This window comes from Platalea leucorodia (assembly GCF_965183815.1).
Source record: "Platalea leucorodia genome assembly, chromosome: 4".
In the NCBI taxonomy this organism is placed as follows: Eukaryota; Metazoa; Chordata; class Aves; order Pelecaniformes; family Threskiornithidae; genus Platalea; species Platalea leucorodia.
The window spans coordinates 436630-457724 of NC_138826.1; the positions used below are offsets into that span (position 1 = coordinate 436630).

Sequence of the window (21095 nt, forward strand, 5' to 3'; positions counted from 1 at the left end):
ACAATTGGTTTTGCACAGAAAAAAAATGACGTTACAACTTTTGGCTATGGAAGAACTCAGGTGGCTGTCGCAGGAGTGCTGCAGGTGGATAGGCAGTGCGGAGTCCTGTACCTAACCTGGGGAGAAAATCTTGCCTTCTCTTTCTAGCTTATGACCAGGCAAAAGGAAGCAGGGCTTAATGTTGAGACTTTTCAGTGTATTCCTAGATGTTCTCTCATTCTGAGGATTCCTGCTTTGTTCCTATTGTGCTGTAGTTCTCCCTTTTCCTCATAAAAAAGCCAAGGTTATTTGTCTGCTCTGTGGCTGAAGTGTGAGCACTGCCCTAAAGCTCCTCTGTGAATACCCTTATAATGTTTTGAGTACAGTAATTCAAAGTCTGGTGTCAGACTGTCCCCCCCGCCACGCACAATGGTAATGTGACCTGCGGCTAACCTCGCGCTGGCTACTAACGTATTAAGTGGGTGTGTTTCCATTTCTGTTAGTTGGAGACACTGCCTTTGACTATCTTTACAAACTGGTGTCCTCAATTAATTTATAGATGCAAACCAAGTTTTCCTTGGTGAAATAGTCTAAAAGGCTCACCAGTACCACTTCATCATGAGTGACTTGTATTGAGGATGATATAGGCAGTTATCAGATGGCAAATCTCACTTGAACTTGCTATTTTCTAAGGTTTTCCATGCATAGTTACATTGTGTTTTTCGTTGCCATTACTTAAGTTTTGATGCTCTATTTTGTACTACAGAGCTATACTCTATGTATTCTCACCTTCTCAGGAGATAAAATAATTCTGTTGCTTTTAATTAAATACTAACACTTCTGCCAATTCTTCATGATTTAATACATCTAATACCATTAACATGTGATTAACCTAGGTCAACATATCCTTGAAGGAGAAAATCTGAGTCTTAAATGCAAGAATTTTTGCTTTCAAATCATACCTCACTGTTTTAACAGACTAATGAGCACAAAAATGTGCATACCAATAATAACTGAATGCCTTACCCTTCCTATCTCACAATATTTACAAAACAGTTAAAAGAGGCATAGGTATCTATTCACTTTTCTGCTCTAGATCCCACAGCATTAATGGTAAAGAATGTGAATCACGAAAGGATGTGTCTGTCAGAATGTGCTTCATAGTTTGGGTTTAAGACTGAGCACTGCAGAAGTTCAAGCCCACTGAGACCAAAATTATACTGTAAAAGACAATCATCTCATGAAATTTTGTGAGATGAATATGAAGGCCATAGATGTCTTGCAGTGAATTCTCCTATGTGCAGTTCATGATGTTATTTGTAGATTAATGCCCCTCTTTGGATTTTACCATTCTAAAATAAAATCAGGGCATTTGAATCTGAACAATCCTACTCAGAAAATATAAAAAGGATAAGATTCGGATTAATTTTGAGTCAAGGATGAGTTAAGAGGAAGACCGCAGTGTATAAAAATCGCTTATTAAAAATTAGGTTTTTAAAATGTTACAAATGACTTTGCTATACCTTGCAATTAAATTTCTCTAACAAAGAGAATTGTCAAATAGCTCCACAGCTTGACACCTCCAGGGTAAAGGGTGGTGAGGCCTGGATGGCATAGTTATGGCTGTCCTTTGTGGGAAATGTTAAAAGGTATTCCAACAACAAGAGATTCCTACAGCACCCACTGACTTGCAGCATTAAAGGCAGGATGGTAGAGTTAACCAGACTGCCTAAAGAAAGGGAGCCCCTGGATACTCACAGGTATTACTTCTTGAGAAGTGCCTTCTTCCCGACCTTGCCCCTTGCTGGAGACCACGGTGTCTGGCATGGCAGCAGCTATCACTGGGCAAGGAAAACTCACCATGATGCAGACACTTCTTCTGGAGCAAGGGTATAGGTACCCATCCTGCCCTCCCCATGTTTGCTCATTCACTCCAGTGATTAACTCCAGTAGCTCAGCTTCACGTCAGTCCTGCCCTCCAGCCTTGCAGTCCTCGTGCCTGGTCTCCCGCCACAGGAGCTAGGCAGCACTTCATGGGCACTTCACCCCTTGCACGGTCAACCACCACTGCTTCCTAGCTTCTCCTCTTCTTCCGCAAAGGACATGTGTTGTAGAAAAGGTCTGGAGAGCTGTCTCATGCTTTTATAAGATGCAAAACAAAGAGCATGATGGGAGTCCTTTGCATTCATAGCTGTCCTAGGAGAACAATGGAAAGGTGGGTAAAGGGGAAAAAGCGTAGGGCCAAAGAGATTGACCACTTAGAGTGTTAAGGGAAAGCTTTACAAAAATAAGGGATAGCTAAAATAAATTGCTGAAGGGATCACATTTTACCTATGCACTTATAAAAGACCTTTTAACAGGAAGATCTTACTGAATAACTCTTGCTATTTGATGAAAAATGTAAACTATCAGCAGTTACCTAAAGCAGGTATGCATAGTTACCTTTTTTAACATGTTTTTCTTGGATGTCAGACAGACTATTACCTGCAGCAGGCTACCCTTCCTGGCACCGCCAAGCTCCCCTTTGCCTTCAGAAGTGAGGCTTGCAGAGGGTGGGACCCCCCAGACACATCCCCGTGAGAGGACTGGTGACAGGGAGGACAAGTGAAGAGCTCATGCTTTCTCCCACATGCTACTCTCATTGCTGCTTCAGTGTCTAGATTGCCTTCACAGAGCTAAAGCAAAATGAATCAGAAAGCCAGGGCTGTGTGGAAATACGGGGGCTGAATTATTCTGTACACCCATTGGTGTGAGTGCTGTCAGGGGCCACAAGCAGGGAACGGGTGGCCAAGCAGTCGCTGTGAGCATGCCAAGGCCTGAGTGGCTGCAGGGCCACGCTGCCCATGCCTGTCCCTCCACCCCTGGCAGGGAGATACAGCTTTTGTCTCCTCTTGAGCAGGAGAATTGTAAAAAAGTCAGCCTTTGCAAGATACCAGGGTTTCAGCATGTGTTTTGTACCGTGCTTCTGTATCGCCTTTCCCTGATCCACCAACATCCCCATCCGCTGCAGGAATGGCTCTTGACTTCCAACTCAGCAAGGTACTGCTCTGGGACTAGGTTTGACCACAGATACCTCAGGTAGCCTGTCATTCCTTTTCAGGGCAATATAGTTTTTTGAACTGTAACTTAACAAAATAAAAAGAGAAGAAAAATCTGGTAGAAACAAAATGTCTTTATTCTGTGTAAAGAAATTGTAATTTTTTGATGTAAAACTGAACACTGGATGATTCATCCATATCACATTTCTATTGCTAAGGTCTGTACAGTATGTAGCTAGCATAGCTTCTCTATTCTACTATGGAGCAACATTTGTTTCGACTGGCACTGTATTAATGTCTTATCTAGAAATAATGGTTTTCCATACTAAAGCATCTAAATATAGTCAGCCGTTGCCTTTTCTTCTAAAATGCATTCAGTTAAGTATAGATCTTATATAGGATTCAAAATCTGATATGCCAGCTCTTAGCAACATTTCGTAAAATGTTCACCAAAGGCTGTTTAAAACAGAAGCCTGTCTTTATTACGCTCGTGGCGTAGTTTGTTTCTGCATGTGCGTAAGTGACATTCTGCTAAAGCTAAGTATATTGCTGCATGTCATTTGTGAATTAAATATATGAGATGGAATACAGCCATGGAAAGCTGGCAATTTCTGTTCTTTTTCACTGTTTACAGAAAGTGTATTTATGTTGCACTCCTTGCTTCTGATATCAAAGGTATAATAACAAGTTAATGATTTATGCCAGGATCAGTAGCTCAATTAAAAGTAGTGAGGATGTGACTTAGGCAGAAACAGGAATTTAAGGGCTGAAGGGAGAGAGACACAACTGCTCCTCAGGGAACAGCAGCAGTATGGTGCCACTGGCTGCTGCAAGTTGCCTGCTGGGCTAGGATGTTGCTTATGCTTTCTGGAGAGGCATGCCCTAGCTCAGAAGTGAGGAAAGTAAAAATGTGCAAATGGAAATACAGACATCCAACATGCTCTGACATAACGTGGCCCAGCACATACAGAATATTTGCATTCTCTAACCACTGATTTCTGAAAGTTGTAATTGTTAAGAAACAGAAATAATAGTTGTCACCTGGAGCCGCACGGTCTCAAGAACATGATAGATCTTAGCTCTGCACAGTGCAGGCACATACAGGGAAAAACTTCTGTCCCACAAAGCTCAGCTTCACTCGAAGCTGTGCTACTGGCCCTTTCTCCAGCATTCCTGCACAGCTGTACTTTCCTATACCCTACTAACTCCTCTTCTAAAGTTTAGTTAATAGAATAGTTCAGTTGGAAGGAACCTACAATGATCATCTAGTCCAAATTAATTTACTTCAAAAGTTGCCATAAGCACAGGAGATTTTCTTGACAAAAAGAGGGAATGCAGAGAGAGGACATGCACAGCTCTTGATAGGGCTTGTTTTAATAAAATAGTGCTCGGGAGTCTGGATGGTTTGTCCAAGGTGCTGGAGATTTTAGTGGCCCAGATGAGGTTCTCATCAAGGATGGACTTAAGTGCAGAAGCCTCTGGCTTTCTCTGCTTTTTTTGTAAAAATACCCAAACAAACCAAAAAGCACTCAGACCTGTTCTCTGGTCTGAACCTCCAATTGCACACAGCTGTGTGCTATATATTATTTACATGCCCATTAACATACTGAAGCCATGTGCCACTTCATGTTTTTGTCCAGCTGACCAAGGAAGCGTCATCAGCATAAAACTCTCCTATCCTTACTGTGCTACTTGCCAGCATAGCAGCACTGGGCTCCCCTGATGTTATTTTCAGGAGCAAGCAGGCTGTGGACTGGGAAGAGGAACGCAGTGGAGGAAGGGATTCATCTTATGGCTGGGTGTTTGACTGCAACTACAGAGCCAAGAAACTCTTACATGAACTCAGGAGCCTAGAATCTCAAAAGCCGGTGTCCACAGAAGCATAATGTCCCCACTGACAACATTTTTTGTATTAAGTGATGGTAACAAGGAACTACGCTGTAGCACTGCATTAATGATCATATCTCCCACCCTACATGGGACAGATTTTGTTTTCTGAAGCTGTCAACTGAGCAAAAGATCGGCAATTTCTATGTTCATCTCCGGTTTTCCTCTTAGAAACGGTGCTACGTACTGCCATGGTGGACATCTCACTGCCTCTTTTGTCCTGGGTTAGCATTGCTCTCTCTGAAGTCGGGTTGATGTTGGACTCTCTGGTTTCTATGGCACTGCAGCTGAACATCTGAATCAGACACTTCCTGAACTAGAAAGTTAAAAAAAAAAAAAAAAGGAGATCAATCAAAACACATAAGGAATTTTAAGATATCTCTATAAAGCAGTCAGTGTCTTAGCTAAAACTCTTGGAAATTTTCTCATGAGTCAGGTGGGAATATAAGGAAATAGCCCCATAAAATATATTTGCCTGTGCCACCATGAAGAACTCTAAAACTGAGAAATAATGATGTTCTTAAAAGACCCAGACTACTGGAAAATTTTATTGTAAAAAAATATTTTTCCTCTTCTGCTTGTTACTAATCATGTCTAATGGACAGAATTGGTCATTTCTCCAGGCTCATGAGTTGCTTTCATATGCTAACACCCAGCTATTCAAAGATGGTTTGTTTCCACGTTGTTCATGTCCATGAGCAGGGTAAGAGTAGCGTACATCTGCCACCCATTGGGAGATCAGGGTACTGACCATAGGATGTGAGACAAGCAATAGCTCTCTCTGCAGGACTGAATGAATAAATGTGTTCATCACTTCTTACTCAACAGTCACTTTACTATTTTTCTTCTTTCCACTTATATGCTTATACTCTGCTTGATGCCACCACTCTTAGTAGCCACATTCATTGCATAAATCTATTCAAGTTTATTATCATGCCACAGTGAACACATAGCACTGGTTCATCCCCTTGTCAATGCTTCCTCTCTGCATCCAGTCCTCTGCCCCCGTGCCAGAGAAGAAAGCTCCAGGTCCCATAAGCACATGCAATGCTTCTACCCGCCCTGTACATACAACCACAAATGCAGCATTTCCCCTGACATAAATTCAAGCTATTGAAACTTCCACCCCACCTCAAAATCAACTCATTGGTGTTGCATTCCTAAAGAATTACAAAAATGTACTGGCACAGTCTTGAAAATAGAATTTTCATACAGAAAACTAACTGATGTTGACTAAGGGCTGATTTTCCTTTATAATACCTAAACCTAATAATTATTAACGTTCATATTTTAATAATGCACAGAGGCTTATGCTATCTTCCAGAAGGTAGATACACAGTGATTTTTTTTTTAGTTCTAAATGCTGGATATTGCAATGCTGGTTAAGTAAGCAACGTGTAGGTAGTTAGAAATAATTCGTTATAAAGCAAGACAAAAATAACAAAATATGAGTGTTAAAGATACTTTGAGAGCATACGGTACCTGTTTGTTCATAAAGACATAAATGATTGGATTATAAACAGTAGCTGTTTTAGAAAAGAAAGCTGGAATTGCTGCCAGACGAGGATCCAGATCAACGGAGGGGTATGCAGTGACTAGGATAGAAAAGGCGGCGTATGGCGTCCAGCAGATTAGAAAGGCAATGATCATAACGACAACCATTCTAGTCACTTGTCTTTCAGGTTTCCTGGTAGTTCCCAGCCTGCCTTGTGTATCTGACACCTTTAAAGAAAAGACAGAACATTCCAGAAATCAAACAGCAAGGCCTCCATCCAGTGAATTCAGTGAGCAGGCTACCCATCTGCCATGCTAGAAGGAAAGACCTACTCTTCTTGAGTATGACAGCACATAAGGATGCCGTTACTGGGCCACAGGCTGTCAACGGTACTGCTGAGGAACGTGAATTACTGTATACTGTCATTATTAACTTTTCCTTTGCTTAAGTATCTTTATGTTTTTACTGTCAAAGTGAGAGCAAAAATCAATTACTAGGGCAATCTATGCATATAAATCTAATTGCAGTCAGGCATGACTGCAGCCAGTAGAGACACTCCCAAGCTAGCTTCAGCCAAGTCATGGGGAGCGAAGCGATGGCACGAGCTTGCTGTCCAGCCTTACAAAAGTTAATCTAGCTCAGGTAACTTCATGGGTGCTGCAGCAGCCCACCCCAAGGCAGTGCAGAAATACCTTTCAATTCCATTTGTGAGAAAAGTAATCCTAATGATTTTAGTCAAATCAGAGACAAGATTTGGCCTCTATTTAGAATGCCAAATAATGGAATACAATGACCCTCACAGAGTAAGCAACTGGCAGTATCTGATAACAATAAGCTAAAAACATGAAAGAGAAATTAGGGCTACATTTTTGGGTGCTACAACTTGCCATACATCACTAACTTCAACAGAGGTACCTCGGTTTACAGCAGCTCTGGATCTACACGAAGCCTAATAAAGCTACGCTTCTTGGCTTGCAGGAAGGCTGCCTACAGAACCTTTTGTCTATACTGGTAGCATCAGTATCCCTCTCTTCCCCTTTTCTGGTCGTTTTGTGAAATGCGTTTGCTGCTGTCCTGACAAACCAGTTTGTGCACAGCAAAATATAATGAAAAGCACAATTCCATAACAAGGCAAATATGAGAAGCAAATACACCTTTGAACCAGCCTTACAGCCAACCAACTTTAATCTTACCTACACAACTGTCTTCTGCAGCAGTCGGCCCAAGCACAGCATTGTCCTTATGAGATCTTTTTACAAGTCTCAGCAGTTTCAGATTTCTTCCAAGTTCTCATTCAGGCCACTCTCAGGGGCTGGCTTTAAGTAAAAGCACTTGCCTTGGACCACAGACTTTTCTCTGCCAGAAATTTGGAAAGACAGGCTCATGGCTGCTGCGGTCAGGATCAGCAGAGGGGCAATAACGCCTGCAAGGTGGGGCAGGAAAGGAGGCTGAGCTGTGCCTGTCCTCCCGCCGGCACCTGAGCCCCAACCGGCTCCCAGGGCTTCACACCAAGCTGCTCTCCCCAGCCCTCTCCTGCTGCCTCCTCCTGGTGTACCTGAGCCCTGCCAGCCTCCTGCCACCACATCCACAGGCTGTAACAGTTCAGCTTTGGCTAACCTTTTGAGAAGTTTCCAGCCAGCTCCCAGTCTGCCACTGCCATTATGGCTACCCACAGTAATTGCAACAGTTTAACTGAAGGCATGATCGTGACTTAATTACTGAAAAAGAAGGGCGCCTTAGCGAGTCGTAAGCAGATAGTGAGCCTGAATTCAAGCACTTTCTTTTTCATGTAGCCTTCGCAGACAACTACGTGTCCGATATGGGTGTTAAAGACAGCACTTTGCTGTGCAACCTCCTTGCCATAAGTGAAGTTTAGGCCAGACTAAGCAGAAGTGACCAGGAGGGGCTGTCAAGCTCCGTGGTGCTTTATGGCCTTCTCCAGAAGAGCATCTATGATCTAATGCCACCAGAATTAAAGTGGGATTGGGGCATTTAGCAGGAATGCTCCCACTCATTGATCAGGCAAGCAGCTTAGATAGAAATGTTGATACAGAGATTACGTGATGTCATACAGTGTCTTTCTGGGAAACATCCTTGTTTTGTTTCCGATGACTTAGTGAAACGAGGCACTGTTACGTAATGTTAGCTTACATGGGAAGTAACTAATGACAACTCTGTATGGCTCTAGAAAAACCTGATGCCAGGTCTTGCAATAATACATGTTAATAAAGTAAGAATTTTTGGTGTAATATGGCCTTTTAGCTTTCCACAGTAATGTTAGAACTGAATGGAGACATTTTCCCTAATAACCTTTGCACTGCACGCAGATAATTTAACATATTTAGTACTTACAGAGGCATAGAAGCACCTCCTGGGGAGAGGGGTGTCCTTACCTCTGTAGAAAGCTGTAATTTATGTAATTTTTTTAACAATAAATACAACAACAGCAACAACAATAATAAGAATGAATTGTCATAATACCTACAAATTCTCAGGCATCAATGAAGGCTGTGTTAGGTGCTGAGCAAAGCTAAGATATTCCCTGCCAATACATGACATTTCTGTAGCATATTTTTCATATACACTGTACATATGTAGAGAGCAGCCCAGCCTCCCTTTCAGCAGAAGTGCCGTCACCTTGGGGAAGAAACACAATATCTCCTGGATTGTGCTTGTGACTGTTTTGTCGTTGTCTCATATCAGCCTGGCCTTTTTCTCAGCTATGGCTTTTTGTGGATGGCAGTAGATTCCTTTCTCTCTAAATCTGAGAACATGAAACTGATAAGGACCCACGTACTGGTGCTTTATCTTAAAAGCAAGGAATACTGCCATAATAATTTATCATCTCCGTTGTAAACCGTTAATTAGATCTTTTCCTGAACATTCATTTCTTTCATTAGTTTTACAGCTGTAGTGGAAGCTACTATCGGCATTGTAAAGCTGGGGTCACGGGGACTGAGGGACCAGCAGACTGTGGTAAGACAAAACAATGCCACGCAGGACAAAGTCCGCACTGTGGCAACCACGGGACATGGCAGTCAAAATGCAGGAAGAGGGCTGGTTGGGAACATCAAGACCCCAGTTCTGGTGCCTGGGTCTCTCTCTGTTCACCATAGTCAGATTTTTAAAAATTAGCCTAGTTGTGAGATAGAGCCTTATGGCAATTCATTATACATTTACAGAATATATCGCAGCCAGTTAGCTTTTCTACACCAGACTTTTAAGCTGTTAAAAGTAATAGAGGCCAATTCGTGCAGTTACATCTCTCTGTAAAAGCCAACAAAAGCCAAAGGCAAGGACTGGCACAAGCCAGAAGGCTATGGGGAAATCATTAGTGATGAGGTGCCCTGAGGCCACCTCAGCATTTCCCAGCTGTGTGGTCTGCCAGGTCACCGAGCTGCAAGGGGAGCGTGAAACACACAGCTGACCGAGAAGTGTGCTTTTTTTTTTTTTTTTAATATTAATGCTATTCTTTCTGGATAACGGAGAGAGGAGTGAGAAAGACAGCCTAGCAAGATCACACCACAGTGGCTGCAGGCCAACGCTGGGACCCACCACCTGGCACAGATCAGTCTTCCAGAAGACATCCTGACCTGACCCAAATGGCAAGACGGACCATTCACTGGCTTCTGCTGTGACTGACGGTGATGTTTTCCTTCGTTGCCTCCCTTGTTCCTCATCTCACCTGCTTTGTTTTTAGCTTGCAGCCTCTTAAGTGGCTGCAAGGGAAGGAAATAGCCCTTTTTGTGCACCTCCTGAAGCATCCGAGTAGCACATTAGCCACTGCTCTGGCAAACCCATCGCAGTGCTGGACGCTTGGCAAGTGGTCTCGTTTCCTTCACATCCCCTCTCTTGTGTTAACATCCCTCCCTGTCATGCCAGGCCACCGGGCCACCCATGGGCTCTCCCTCCCAGGAACAGCCTCCTGGAGGTGGCCCTTTCCCATCCCTGCAGGGCAGGGCCCGTGCCGTGACCACCAGCCCGTGGGAGGGACGCCTGCCACCCGCGGCACATGCCCTCACCAGGGGTGCCCGAGGCAGGAGCTGGAGCCCTGTGAGGTGGCTGGTCTGGGGTGGCTGTCCTCCGCCTCCCAAGCCAAGTGGCAGAGCTCCTTCCCTGGGGAGCGCATCGCCCTCCCGGGCAGCACTGAGAGGGCTGCATCAGCAGCAGGGAGGCCTGCCCCCCTGCTCTCTCCATTCCTTTTTCCCTGCAGGTAGGTTAGGAGAGGGAACAATAAACACTAATAAAAGTTCTGGATATTCAGAATAACAGAATCATAGCTTTACAAGTTATCTTAGGACAGTCTGAGTCATCAATGATTTTCTTCAAGCATCTCCATGTCTTGTAATTCATGTCCCCCACCCTTGCACCAACAGACACTGTGCTGCCTCACCATGAGCGCTGTGAGCAGCAATGCACCCGTGCTGCAGTTCACATTCAACTTGGGAAACTTCTTGTGTTTAATACTGAAACCAACCTCTCCCAGCCATTTAACCTTTTCTCCCCTAAATGCATTCTGGAGGAAATAAAGAAAAATCTGTTTAGAGGAATCATGATGTCACCTGAAGTATGCATGTTCCAATCTGTATTTTCAAATGAGAAAATAAAATATTTTTTGCATTTCCCTTCTGTTTTGTTTTACTTAGAGACAACAACACTCAGAATAAATACAAACATTTGACTGTCCCAAATACTTTAAAAACATGAGTAAACTGAAGAAATTTACTGAATTTATTACTGAAGCAATAAGACAAGGCAGCTTTGCAGTAAATAGAAATAACAATATTGTCCCAAAATCCTGTACCAAATAGGAATTTTCCTATTTTATTGTCTCCTTCTTTTTCACTTTTTGCAGATTCTCTTTTGGATCAGGTCAACATAATCATTAAATAAAATTCAAAAGCATTTCTCAAGTCTTTTAAATTTTTCTGGACAACCTAGTATTTTATTTACTAAACAGCATTACATTATTTACAAATGCTACATCTTATTCTGCATGTGTTACAAAATATTAGCCATCACTCTTAAAATTTTAAGCTAAATTCTGATTTGTCTGGTTTGAGTCTTAAGAAACGTCACTGAATTGAAGTACAATTGTAAATAAACCAGTGTTGGGTCACTCAGTTTCTTTATTTACGAGGCAGACATTCTTTCATTTGTATGATGTTTGGTTCATGAGATGTACTGATAAGTGATGCAAACTGCACACGTTGAAAAATCTTTTCTAACCCTAGCATGAATTTCTGTGTGCAAGGACAACTATATAACAAGGGATGATAAGTGAGAGCACTTGCTGCCTGGAATTTTGATCTGCTTCTGTCTGATCTTTATAAAAAAATCAAACACAAAAATTCCAAATGTTTGCATACATAAACATTTTAAAAGTTTACTTATAAGTGCTTCTTCTTACCTTCCTTAGCTTCTGCATCAGTTTTCCATAGGATACCAAAATCACCAATAAAGGCACTATAAAGCAGGTAGTGAAGAACGCAATAATGTATGTATGGTCGATATAAGCTCCTGAGTACCTGTATAAAACACAAAATACGATTGTGTATGTATCACTAACGTGTGTTCTTATTATTTTCTTGAAATATTAATTTTGCTCTTCAAAGCTGTCACTAGTTTTTTGTCAATTATTTTTACTCAAAGTGTGCCTTTACAACTTTACTCATATCGCCAGCTGGAGCCCTGGCCATCTCCCTGGCCATGGGCTAGGACAGGATCCTATGACCGCAGGACCATAGGCACAGTGGGACAGTTCAGGCGGGAAAGGACGTGTAGTCCAACCTCCTGCTCAAAGTGCAGCCAGCTATGGGGTCAGACCAGGTTGCTCAGGGTTTTGTCCAGTCTTCTGAAAAATCTGTCTCTTTGTCCTCTTTGAATCCTGACAGAAAGCACAAGGTATAGGATGGTGATTTTCATTAGAGATTGAAGCTCCTCCCTGGAGCTTTTTTTTTTTTTTTTTTTTTTTAGATATGCTCCTGGCAAATTTTGCTCAGTTTTGTTACAATTTTCTTTTTCCATTTTTGCAGAGATGTATACCATCTTTAAACCTTTCCTTTAAATTCCTGCCCCTGAGACATCCTGAGCTGCAAGTTTCATTCCTTTACCGTACTCTTCAAGAGTGGCCTTACCAGTTAGGCTCACAAGTAGTTCCAATCTTACTGGTGGTGTAACTGCTCCAACCCATTGTCGGTGGAATGGTCCAAATGAAGGAAAATGTCCACACAAAGGCAATACCTAGGCCTGCATGCTTCCCCCTCAAGCGCATATTTCCCAATGGGCGGCAGATCACAATGTACCGCTCAAAAGCCAACAGAGCAAGAGACCAGAGAGCAACAATGCCTATAGTAAGAAAACACAGTCAGCATCAAAAATTGGGTAGATTCACTGAAAAGCAAACACCATCTCACATTAGAGAATCACAGAATTGTTTAGGCTGAAAGGCATCTCTGGAGGTCATCTAGTTCAACACCCCACCCCCCAACTCAAGCATGGTCCATACAGCAGCTTGTCCAGGACCAAGTCCAGCTGGGTTTTGAATATCTCCACAGGTGGAAACTCCACAACCACTCTGGGCAACCTGTTCCAGTGTTTGACCACCCACCACATCAGGCACCTTTTCCATCAACCCAAGTTGTGAAAGGATGTGCAATTTATGTGCATTATTCTGATATTTCTTGAGCAAAGATTTTCATATTTGTCTAGTTTGTCAGTCTACAGTGTAATGACTACAAAACCAAGCAGCTAATTGGGCCCTTTAACTGACAAAGACTTCTTTTTTTCATTTGGTTCTACTCTGAAATGATGCAAATTATGTGTAGCTTCCAAATTAACAAATTAAGATATATCTTCAAAAATGCTATCTTTGCAAGAAATGTCATATTTCAGACTGTCATAAAACTCTAACCTACAGACAGCTGCCCACAACATCAAATTATCAGTTTATTAGGCGCATATCACCTGGTTGGCCACCAAAATCTTGAAACAGCCCGATCCTTCTCCATGGGACACGGCTTACATGCCAGAAACTGATTTAGTAGCCTTGTCCCTCACCGACATTCCCTCTGTATAGCTTAACCAGGCTGAGAGCATCTGTGGGACTCCTTTTCAGGCTGAGGACCAGCAGTGTGTTTGATTTAGAGCAGTGACAAGCGTAGAAGGCTGTGTTTACGATGCAGCTTCAGAGACAGGAACGGTGAGGCAGGAATGAAAGTCTATCTCAAGGAAGTAGATGTCCCATATTAAACTAATTTCCCATTTATTCTGCAGAGGTGTTTTTACACAGGGAACTACGTGGTGAGGATTTTTCCTTTTAGAGTACTTCTAATACTTTTTGAGTAGTTAGTAAAACAAAGCCAAGAAAAAGAATCACAAAAAGATGTAGCTGTGAGGGGTGACTGTCACACATGTGTCACGGTTCCTCGCAACCACTGGCGCGTAGCTAACATACGATGTTTCTATGCCCTGATATTTTCCACAGTTTAAGACCAGCCACCCACTCTTTTTCTCTCTTATTTATCTGTATATGCACACACCTAAATACAAACCTTGAAAATGTTACACATAGTGTATTTTTTTCTGACATTGTTTTACCAAAAACCCCACAACACTTATTCCATTAGCAAGCTTTTTCTCATTATATTAAACATATTCAGCGATCAGTATACATGTGACAAGCCACTGATATATGCCAGAGACAGATAGCAATACAGGTTATTCACTCACACATAAGATCCACTGCAGAACAGATGTAACTGGGGAAAGAACTAGCGAGCGCAGAGGCATGCAGTCAGAGACGGGAAGCTGCCAGGATCGCTAGCAGAATACACTGAAGGAAACTGAAGGAAAAGAACACACAACTACAAACAAAATCAAGCTTACCAAAAAATGTGACAGCAAATCCTTCCAGTACACAAGCCCAGTATCCCATATAGAAATAACCTTTCAGATTGGTTAAAAAGCTGATGGTGCCACCAGTCAGTGAGACCAGGAAATCGGCCACAGACAAATTGACTATAACATAATTGACAGGTTGTCTCAATTGCGTGAACTTCAGAGTCACCAGGATTACAGCCAGGTTCTCAGCAAGCGACAGGGAGGTCACCGCCAACATTACTGCTGCCAGGAGCCTGAAGTGCCAGGGCTGGACGGAGTCCAAGGGACGACGGAAGGGATCCCATCTGGCAGGACCAGAGGAACTGGACAACAGCGACTCATTTTCAGGTGCTCTGAATGCATCCATTTTTTCTCTCTCTCTAGCGAAAATAATATTGTATAATACTGGAGTTTCTAATCTGTAAATAAAATTCAGGATTAAAAGGAGAAATTTGCTGTCTCCAACAGCAGTGTGAACAAATTCTCCATGCTTCTGCTTTCCAGTAATAGTCCAGGAAACGAAGTTTTGGTCAGAGGAAAGTTTAGTGCTGTGCAGCGACTGTGGGAACAGGGATGAGTGAGAAAATCTCTTAGAGCAACTTCTGCCCCCTCTGCCGGTGCTCTCCCGCCGCTCTCCCGCTGGAGCTGGGTCTTCGTCTGGAATAAAGCCCGGCCAGAGCAGCTGCAGGTTCCCTCCTTCTGCAGCAGCCAACAGCAGTGCTGAAATATCCCTCAGATCATCCCTATTCCCTGGGGAAAAATGAAGCGTTTGCTTGGATCCCTCCCTGACCTTGAGGACTAAAAATGAAGCTTCCCTTTTGTTACTAGCGAGGGTGCAGTGATCTTCCCCATGCCGTGCCCGGCTGGGGGCACAGCAGGGGGAGGCTCCCACCCGGCTTCTTTGCCTGGAAGAGGGCAGCCCTGAAAAGCTTTACGCTGGACTACCACAGCAGCTGGAAACGGGGCAGTGAGCCTGCTCTGTAAAAGCCCCTGCCCACGTCTCAGGCTAGCTTACAGCCTCAGAACTGAAGCTCCAAATTAATAAGTTTTCTATGTTATTCAGTGGAATTTCAGTTTCTATCAGAGACAGTATAGATGTTATCCCTGATGAAGGCATAATGATTGTAACGGCAGCTTTAGTACTAAAAACTAGAAGATGCACAAAAATATTTTAAAGATAGTGTTTGCAAACACATGAAAAGAAATAAAATCAGTACAGCATGACGACAGTGGGAAAATTAATAGCCAGTCATATATTTCTGATAAAAATGACTGGCTGTATCTGAATTCTTTAATAATCATTAGCAGTTAGGGTTACTTGTGTTCGTTTTCCCAGATAAGTAGCTCAGTCATCTCTGCGCCCTAACAAGACACAATACTCTGATATTCCAGTAGTCCCATGCTAAAGGGCTGCCAGTAATTATTCCACAAATTAAGCTGGATACCCCAAGAATATGGAAATCATTCAGCTGTGTTGTAAGTGAGACAATTCTTGGGGATCATAATTGTTAATCAGAGCCTCAGAATATTAACCAGAGTCAAAAATACAAAAGCAATGCACTCCCCATCTTGGAGAGTGCACACTTTGGATGCACACCATATACACAATACATGAATCAACAAACAGGAGCTGGAGTGAGAGTGCAAATGAGTAACACTACCTGTCCATACAGTCCCTTAAGTTTATATTTGCTTTGGTTTGTACATGAAACACTCTGTTAACAAAGGTTAAAATCTTTTGGTATGCAGGAATGGAATCAAAAGGATTTCTGGACACTGGCAGAAAGAGTTATGCACCAGAACATTTCAGAATATTTTGAACAAAAAAAAAAAACCAACAACAACAAACCCCTCCTTACCATAACCAAAATAACAAAGATATTTTTAAATTATTAGTATATACTCAACTGAAAAGGAAAGAGACAGTGCTTAAGCAGGTTAACTCTAGTAACAAAAATACTCACAAAATAATACTCATTCCACAGGAATATTAAAAAAATTCCAAGTGTCATAAATAAAAGAAGGATCAACACACAGCAACATTAAAATACCTCCAGCCGGTCCTTGTACAGCGTGATTCAGTATAGTTCCACTGCCTGCAAACTACAGCAGAAGATCCGGACCACAGCTTTAAAATCAAGTTTGAATATTACGGTGTTTGAAATTATACATGATTTTAAATTCTTGTGGGTGTCAGAACAGAACTAGAACTCTGAATTTAGCACACGACAGAGAAGGTAATATCCAGACTTCTCTAAGGTACAAATCTATTGACTGTACAATGACACCCCTTTAAAGAATGGATAACTATTGTTTCCAGTTATTTTGTTGTTGGTTTATGCTGTCATATTGTTCAAGTTGTTTGTATGAATTAAGATTTTGGTTACAGTTTAAATGCATTCTCTTTTCTTTATCTTGTGCTTCCTCTTTGTTTAGAATCCTTTAAAAATATTCCTATACTGTCTTGGTTGCCTGTTTTGCTTGTTTTTCTTCTTCAGCAGGTCAACTTTATCACTGAAAGTGATTCTCTGAGACATGCTCTCTTATTGCAACTTACAGCAGTTGCACTTCTTCCAGCATCACAGGTTTGCATTTGCTACTTTGCTCTACATTCGCTACCCCTCTTACACTGCAAGCCTTTTTTTTGTCCAAATAATAGCGACATGGATATTTTTTTTTTTGCAATTTTGTTGCGACACTTTTTTTCTGATATCAATATCAGATAAATCTAGAAAGACAAAGCATTGTCTTAGGAGCACACACATCGAACAGGAGCATCTCAGGCCTATAGCCTCCATTTAAAGAGACAGCTGTTCTCCAGCATTACATCACAAGATCTTTAGCTCCTTTTATTAAGGTCTTGTTTTCCATTAGTGTCAAATTCCTTTTCCTGGACTTCCATATACTGAAAGTTTGTTGATAACCTTGGAACACATGCAAACCAAGGAGTCCCTGTGTGTCACATCTCACACATCTGACCTACTGCAGTCTTCATTTTCTTGGCCAGTACTGAAGCACGACTTGCCTCCTTAGCAAAGGTGTGCCTGACTAACACTTCATATGAAGAGGTAAGTTGGTAGACAATAAAACAGCCTCAGGCTATGGTTAAACTGCTGCTGGTTGGAGCAGGGAACATACGGTCAGTGAGGTGAAGAGGACGTGTAACTAACAGCACTTGTGTAACATGCCTACAGTAATTCCAGCTGTAAGACAAAATCAGGATGACAAGAACTGTGCTAACTCAGATCAAATACGGTGCCTGAAATTGTATGTGGCAGTTAGTGAATTAGCCCCAAATTTACCATTCCCACAAGACACAAACAGGGAAATGAGCTATGAAGTCAGCGTGATATTTCAAGTGGTGCACTCGAATTGGTTCTCTCAGCTTTTGAGCATGTGATAGTCAGGCCCAAGGTGCTGCCATCTAATGACAGCAGTGGCCTTCACTCCTCAAAGGGATTGTGAAAAATTTGCTTTGTCCCCAAGAAGGATTTGGTTTAGTCACATTTAATTAGAGCAAACAGCATTTTCTGCTGTACAGATGTTTTGTGTGAATCTGAAGTGAAGGATCCCACTTTTGGTACAACCAAACTGGCTGCTGTGTCATATATGAGTGCCCATCTCAGTGACTGACCTGGCCACCCAATAAGTTAACTTCTATTTTGGGGGGGGGGGGAATCCAACCAGGGATTCAGGCACTTATTTCTGTAAGCAAATGGTTCTGACCCAATGCACCTACACAGACTGCTTCCATCACACATGAATACTTCACCCCTTCAGAGCATCTAGCCTCTGGGCCAGTAACTGGGCTGAAGCTAGTATTTCTCCATTGCCAGATACTGCTACGGATTGTTTTAAACCACTCTGAAATTAGGGAGTCTGGCCTGAGTCTTCCTGCAGGGAAGTTGTGGTTGCATGTGCCTGTGCAAACTTGGAGGCGGCAGCACAAGAGAGCTGCCCTGAAGTCCCGGCGATGGGAAACCCCAGCTGCCCTCCCAGAGAAACCTCCTCTGCAAGGCCCGCAAGGGACCACTGGCTGCACTGCTTTGGGGTGGTTACTATAAAAGAAAGGCAGTAAAAGCTGGTGAACACTAGCGGGGAAGAACCAGGAGCACCACGGGCAGGTGCAGAGTCTGTGGCCTTGAGAGAAGCTGGAGAGCAAGTGCTCCTTGGGCGGGGTGGGTAGGGAGATGCTTCAGGCACAGAGAAAGGACAGGGGGCCAATAAGAAGCTTGAGGGGAAATCATCCATTTCAAAGCAGAGTAAAATTTCAAACATGTCAGGCAGAAATCAGTCTTACCAATTCTGAGTTATGTTTCTTTTTTTTACATAAGATATTAAAAAAAGCCAGCAGCAAGTGAGGTCTATGAATGACTTTGGAATGAAGTGTATTTATATTGATCTTTCAATGATGTCCTCTATTTGATAATGCCATTCCCATCACATATCTCTAAAAGGAATACAAGATCATATTTCACTACAGTGTTTTTAAAAACACATATTGCAAGGCCACATTTTGTTCTGCCTTCAGTAGGGGAGAAGCTGAAGAGAATGCACGAGCATTTAGTTTAAATTAGAAATTAAGCAGAAATTATGGTGATTTATGCATAGTGGCTATTACAGATTACATTACAAATCTAGAAACTATAACTCTCAGATCACATAAGCAAATATGCTTTTGCTGAGCCCAATTAATCACGGAAACATAAAAGGGCTGAGGCTGGCAGGGACCTCTGACAAGCTCCAGTCCAGCCCGCTGGTCAAAGCAGGGGCAGCCACAGCGGGTTGGCCGGGATCGTGTCCGGTCGGGTTTTGAATGTCTCCAGGGACAGAGACTCCACAGCCTCTCAGGGCAACCTGTTCCTGTGCTTGACAACCCTTACTGTAAAGATTTTTTCTTATTTTAAATTTTTGTTAATCTAAGTATAAAAAATTACATACTGCTTCACATTAATTATAAAACTTGTAAACCCAATATATTATGGGGCTGCATTTAACCTTTTTATGCCTGGGGAGATTCAAGGAAAGCACCTGCGAAACCTAATGGCAGACTTTGCTTGAGAACACTGTTACAGGACTGCAGTGATTAATATCTCATTTACCTACTCTCAATATAGGCCCACATTCTTTTAGAACCTGTTAAAACTTGAGTGTAGGAAATGGGTTTTCTGTTCACTGAAACTTGTGGAAATGTCGACACTCTCCTGCGGCTGCCTGACTAAACCGAAACCATTCGGAGCGTTACATCAGACGTGGGAGCAGAGGAGTGAGTTGTTACTCCTTTACAGTACCATATTATAAAGGTAGTGTAAAGCACCTTCATATAACCCATTCAGAAGCTTCTATGGGAGGATACTTTGGCTAAAAAACAGCCTGAACATTCAAGAGCCAATGCAAAAAAATAATCAGTGAAGCGGGCTTTTCCAGTTGATCAGGCTGTGTCACTGAAGCATTTGTTTCTAGGTGGTCAGTTTGTGAGTGTGCCTGTACAGAGAGCACTCCAGATGTTGGTACCTGTTTTTTTAGACTTATTCCTCCATCCATTTCTTTTTTTTTTAGCTGCAGTTTTATTTTCTCACAGTTACTGAAAGCCAGCTATTACACATTGGAAGTCTGTTCTCAGAGAACACTGAATTATCATAATGGAAAAATTTTGTCCTTGCCCTTTTGAGTGACTTGGAAGAATTATTTTGCTCTCTTGCTCATTAAAAGAATGGGAGTGGAGACTTCCTTGTGTCAAAAGATAAAAGCTGTGTACAAAAGAGGTGTTCTACGCTGGGAAAGATACCAGCATAATTGCAGGAATGTCAGTAACCAGCAATATACAGCAAAGCTGGTAGCTAAACAAAACATGTTCTATTAACTATGAATAAGAAACTAATTCAAATAAAAAAAAAAAAAAGGGCACATACCGAGCACCAGAAAAGGAAATAATTTGTTAGCAGGCTGTATTTACTTAAGACATGTTAACGGTATCTTGCAGTTTGGGGCCTCATCTGAGCAGGTAAGACTTTGTTTAATTTATGATAGCACAGTGCTTTGCAAAGCACAGTTAAACCCAGTTCCTTGGACATTGCATAAAAGCAGTTAAGTAAAAAAGGCAATGGTTTCATACTTTTACTGATTCTAACTGAAATTTTGCTGTCACTATGAAAGTTCTTCTGCAGATCTTTGAGTTTTTCACCCACTTGTTTTCACATGATACTAATCTGTTAACACTCCAGTAAAAGAAATTGTTCTTTTAACAATAAGCAATAAAGTCAATAGGCATTGAAAGGGCTGACTATGTCACTATCATGAGCAAAAGAACCCTTCAGTGGTTTGTTTTTTTCTCAGAAATCGTATATTCCCCAAAAGATCAGTGTGAATTCTTATCCAGTGTATTATACCTAGCAGTTCAAAGTAAAAAAACTGTTCACATATTTCTTATTTAAGAGGATTTTTCTATTATGCAACCCTCATTCAAAGGAAAGAGGACTTAATCGTGCAAGAAATCCTACTGTCTTGAGGAGGACCATGAACATGAGAATCTTTAGCCTTAATAACCATTATTAAAAAAAAGTTTGTTATTAGATACATCAAATACATTTTGCTTATTTTGCAGTCCTTGAAGACAGTATATGGCATTTGCCCTAAACTTCATACTAGATTGAGACCAAATCTTTGAAGAAATTAAGGTCAGAATACAATTTGCAGCTTTGCATTTGTCATCATATTTACATTTACTGTAAATATGATAAAGAAATTGTCATCTTGTCCATGCCTAGTTTCATCAGAGCCTAAAAGTCAATATTCAAATAGACTCTCACCATCAT

The 21095-nt window shown here is 41.9% G+C and overlaps 2 protein-coding genes across 4 annotated transcripts in view; one reads left to right on the forward strand and one right to left on the reverse strand.

The window, feature by feature from the left end:
* Window positions 1–10797, forward strand: part of CFAP46 (cilia and flagella associated protein 46) — a 108749-nt gene extending 97952 nt beyond the window's left edge. Inside the window, exon 62 of one of the 3 annotated variants that reach the window (XR_014227845.1) lies at window positions 9892–10797. The gene's annotated coding sequence lies outside the window, so the exon portion shown is untranslated. Of the gene's footprint in view, window positions 1–6571; window positions 9815–9891 lie in introns of those variants that run through there. The other 2 variants (XR_014227846.1, XR_014227847.1) reach the window with 2 other exon arrangements.
* On the reverse strand, window positions 28–14647 carry LOC309588869 (opsin-VA-like; the record flags this gene model as incomplete). The annotated part of the gene is made up of 5 exons (XM_082308611.1): window positions 28–5220; window positions 6387–6626; window positions 11810–11927; window positions 12537–12747; window positions 14287–14647. 5 exons carry the CDS (start codon window positions 14645–14647, stop codon window positions 4990–4992), a joined length of 1161 nt encoding a protein of 386 aa, XP_082164737.1. The 3' UTR covers window positions 28–4989.
* Window positions 14648–21095: the final 6448 nt, after the last annotated feature.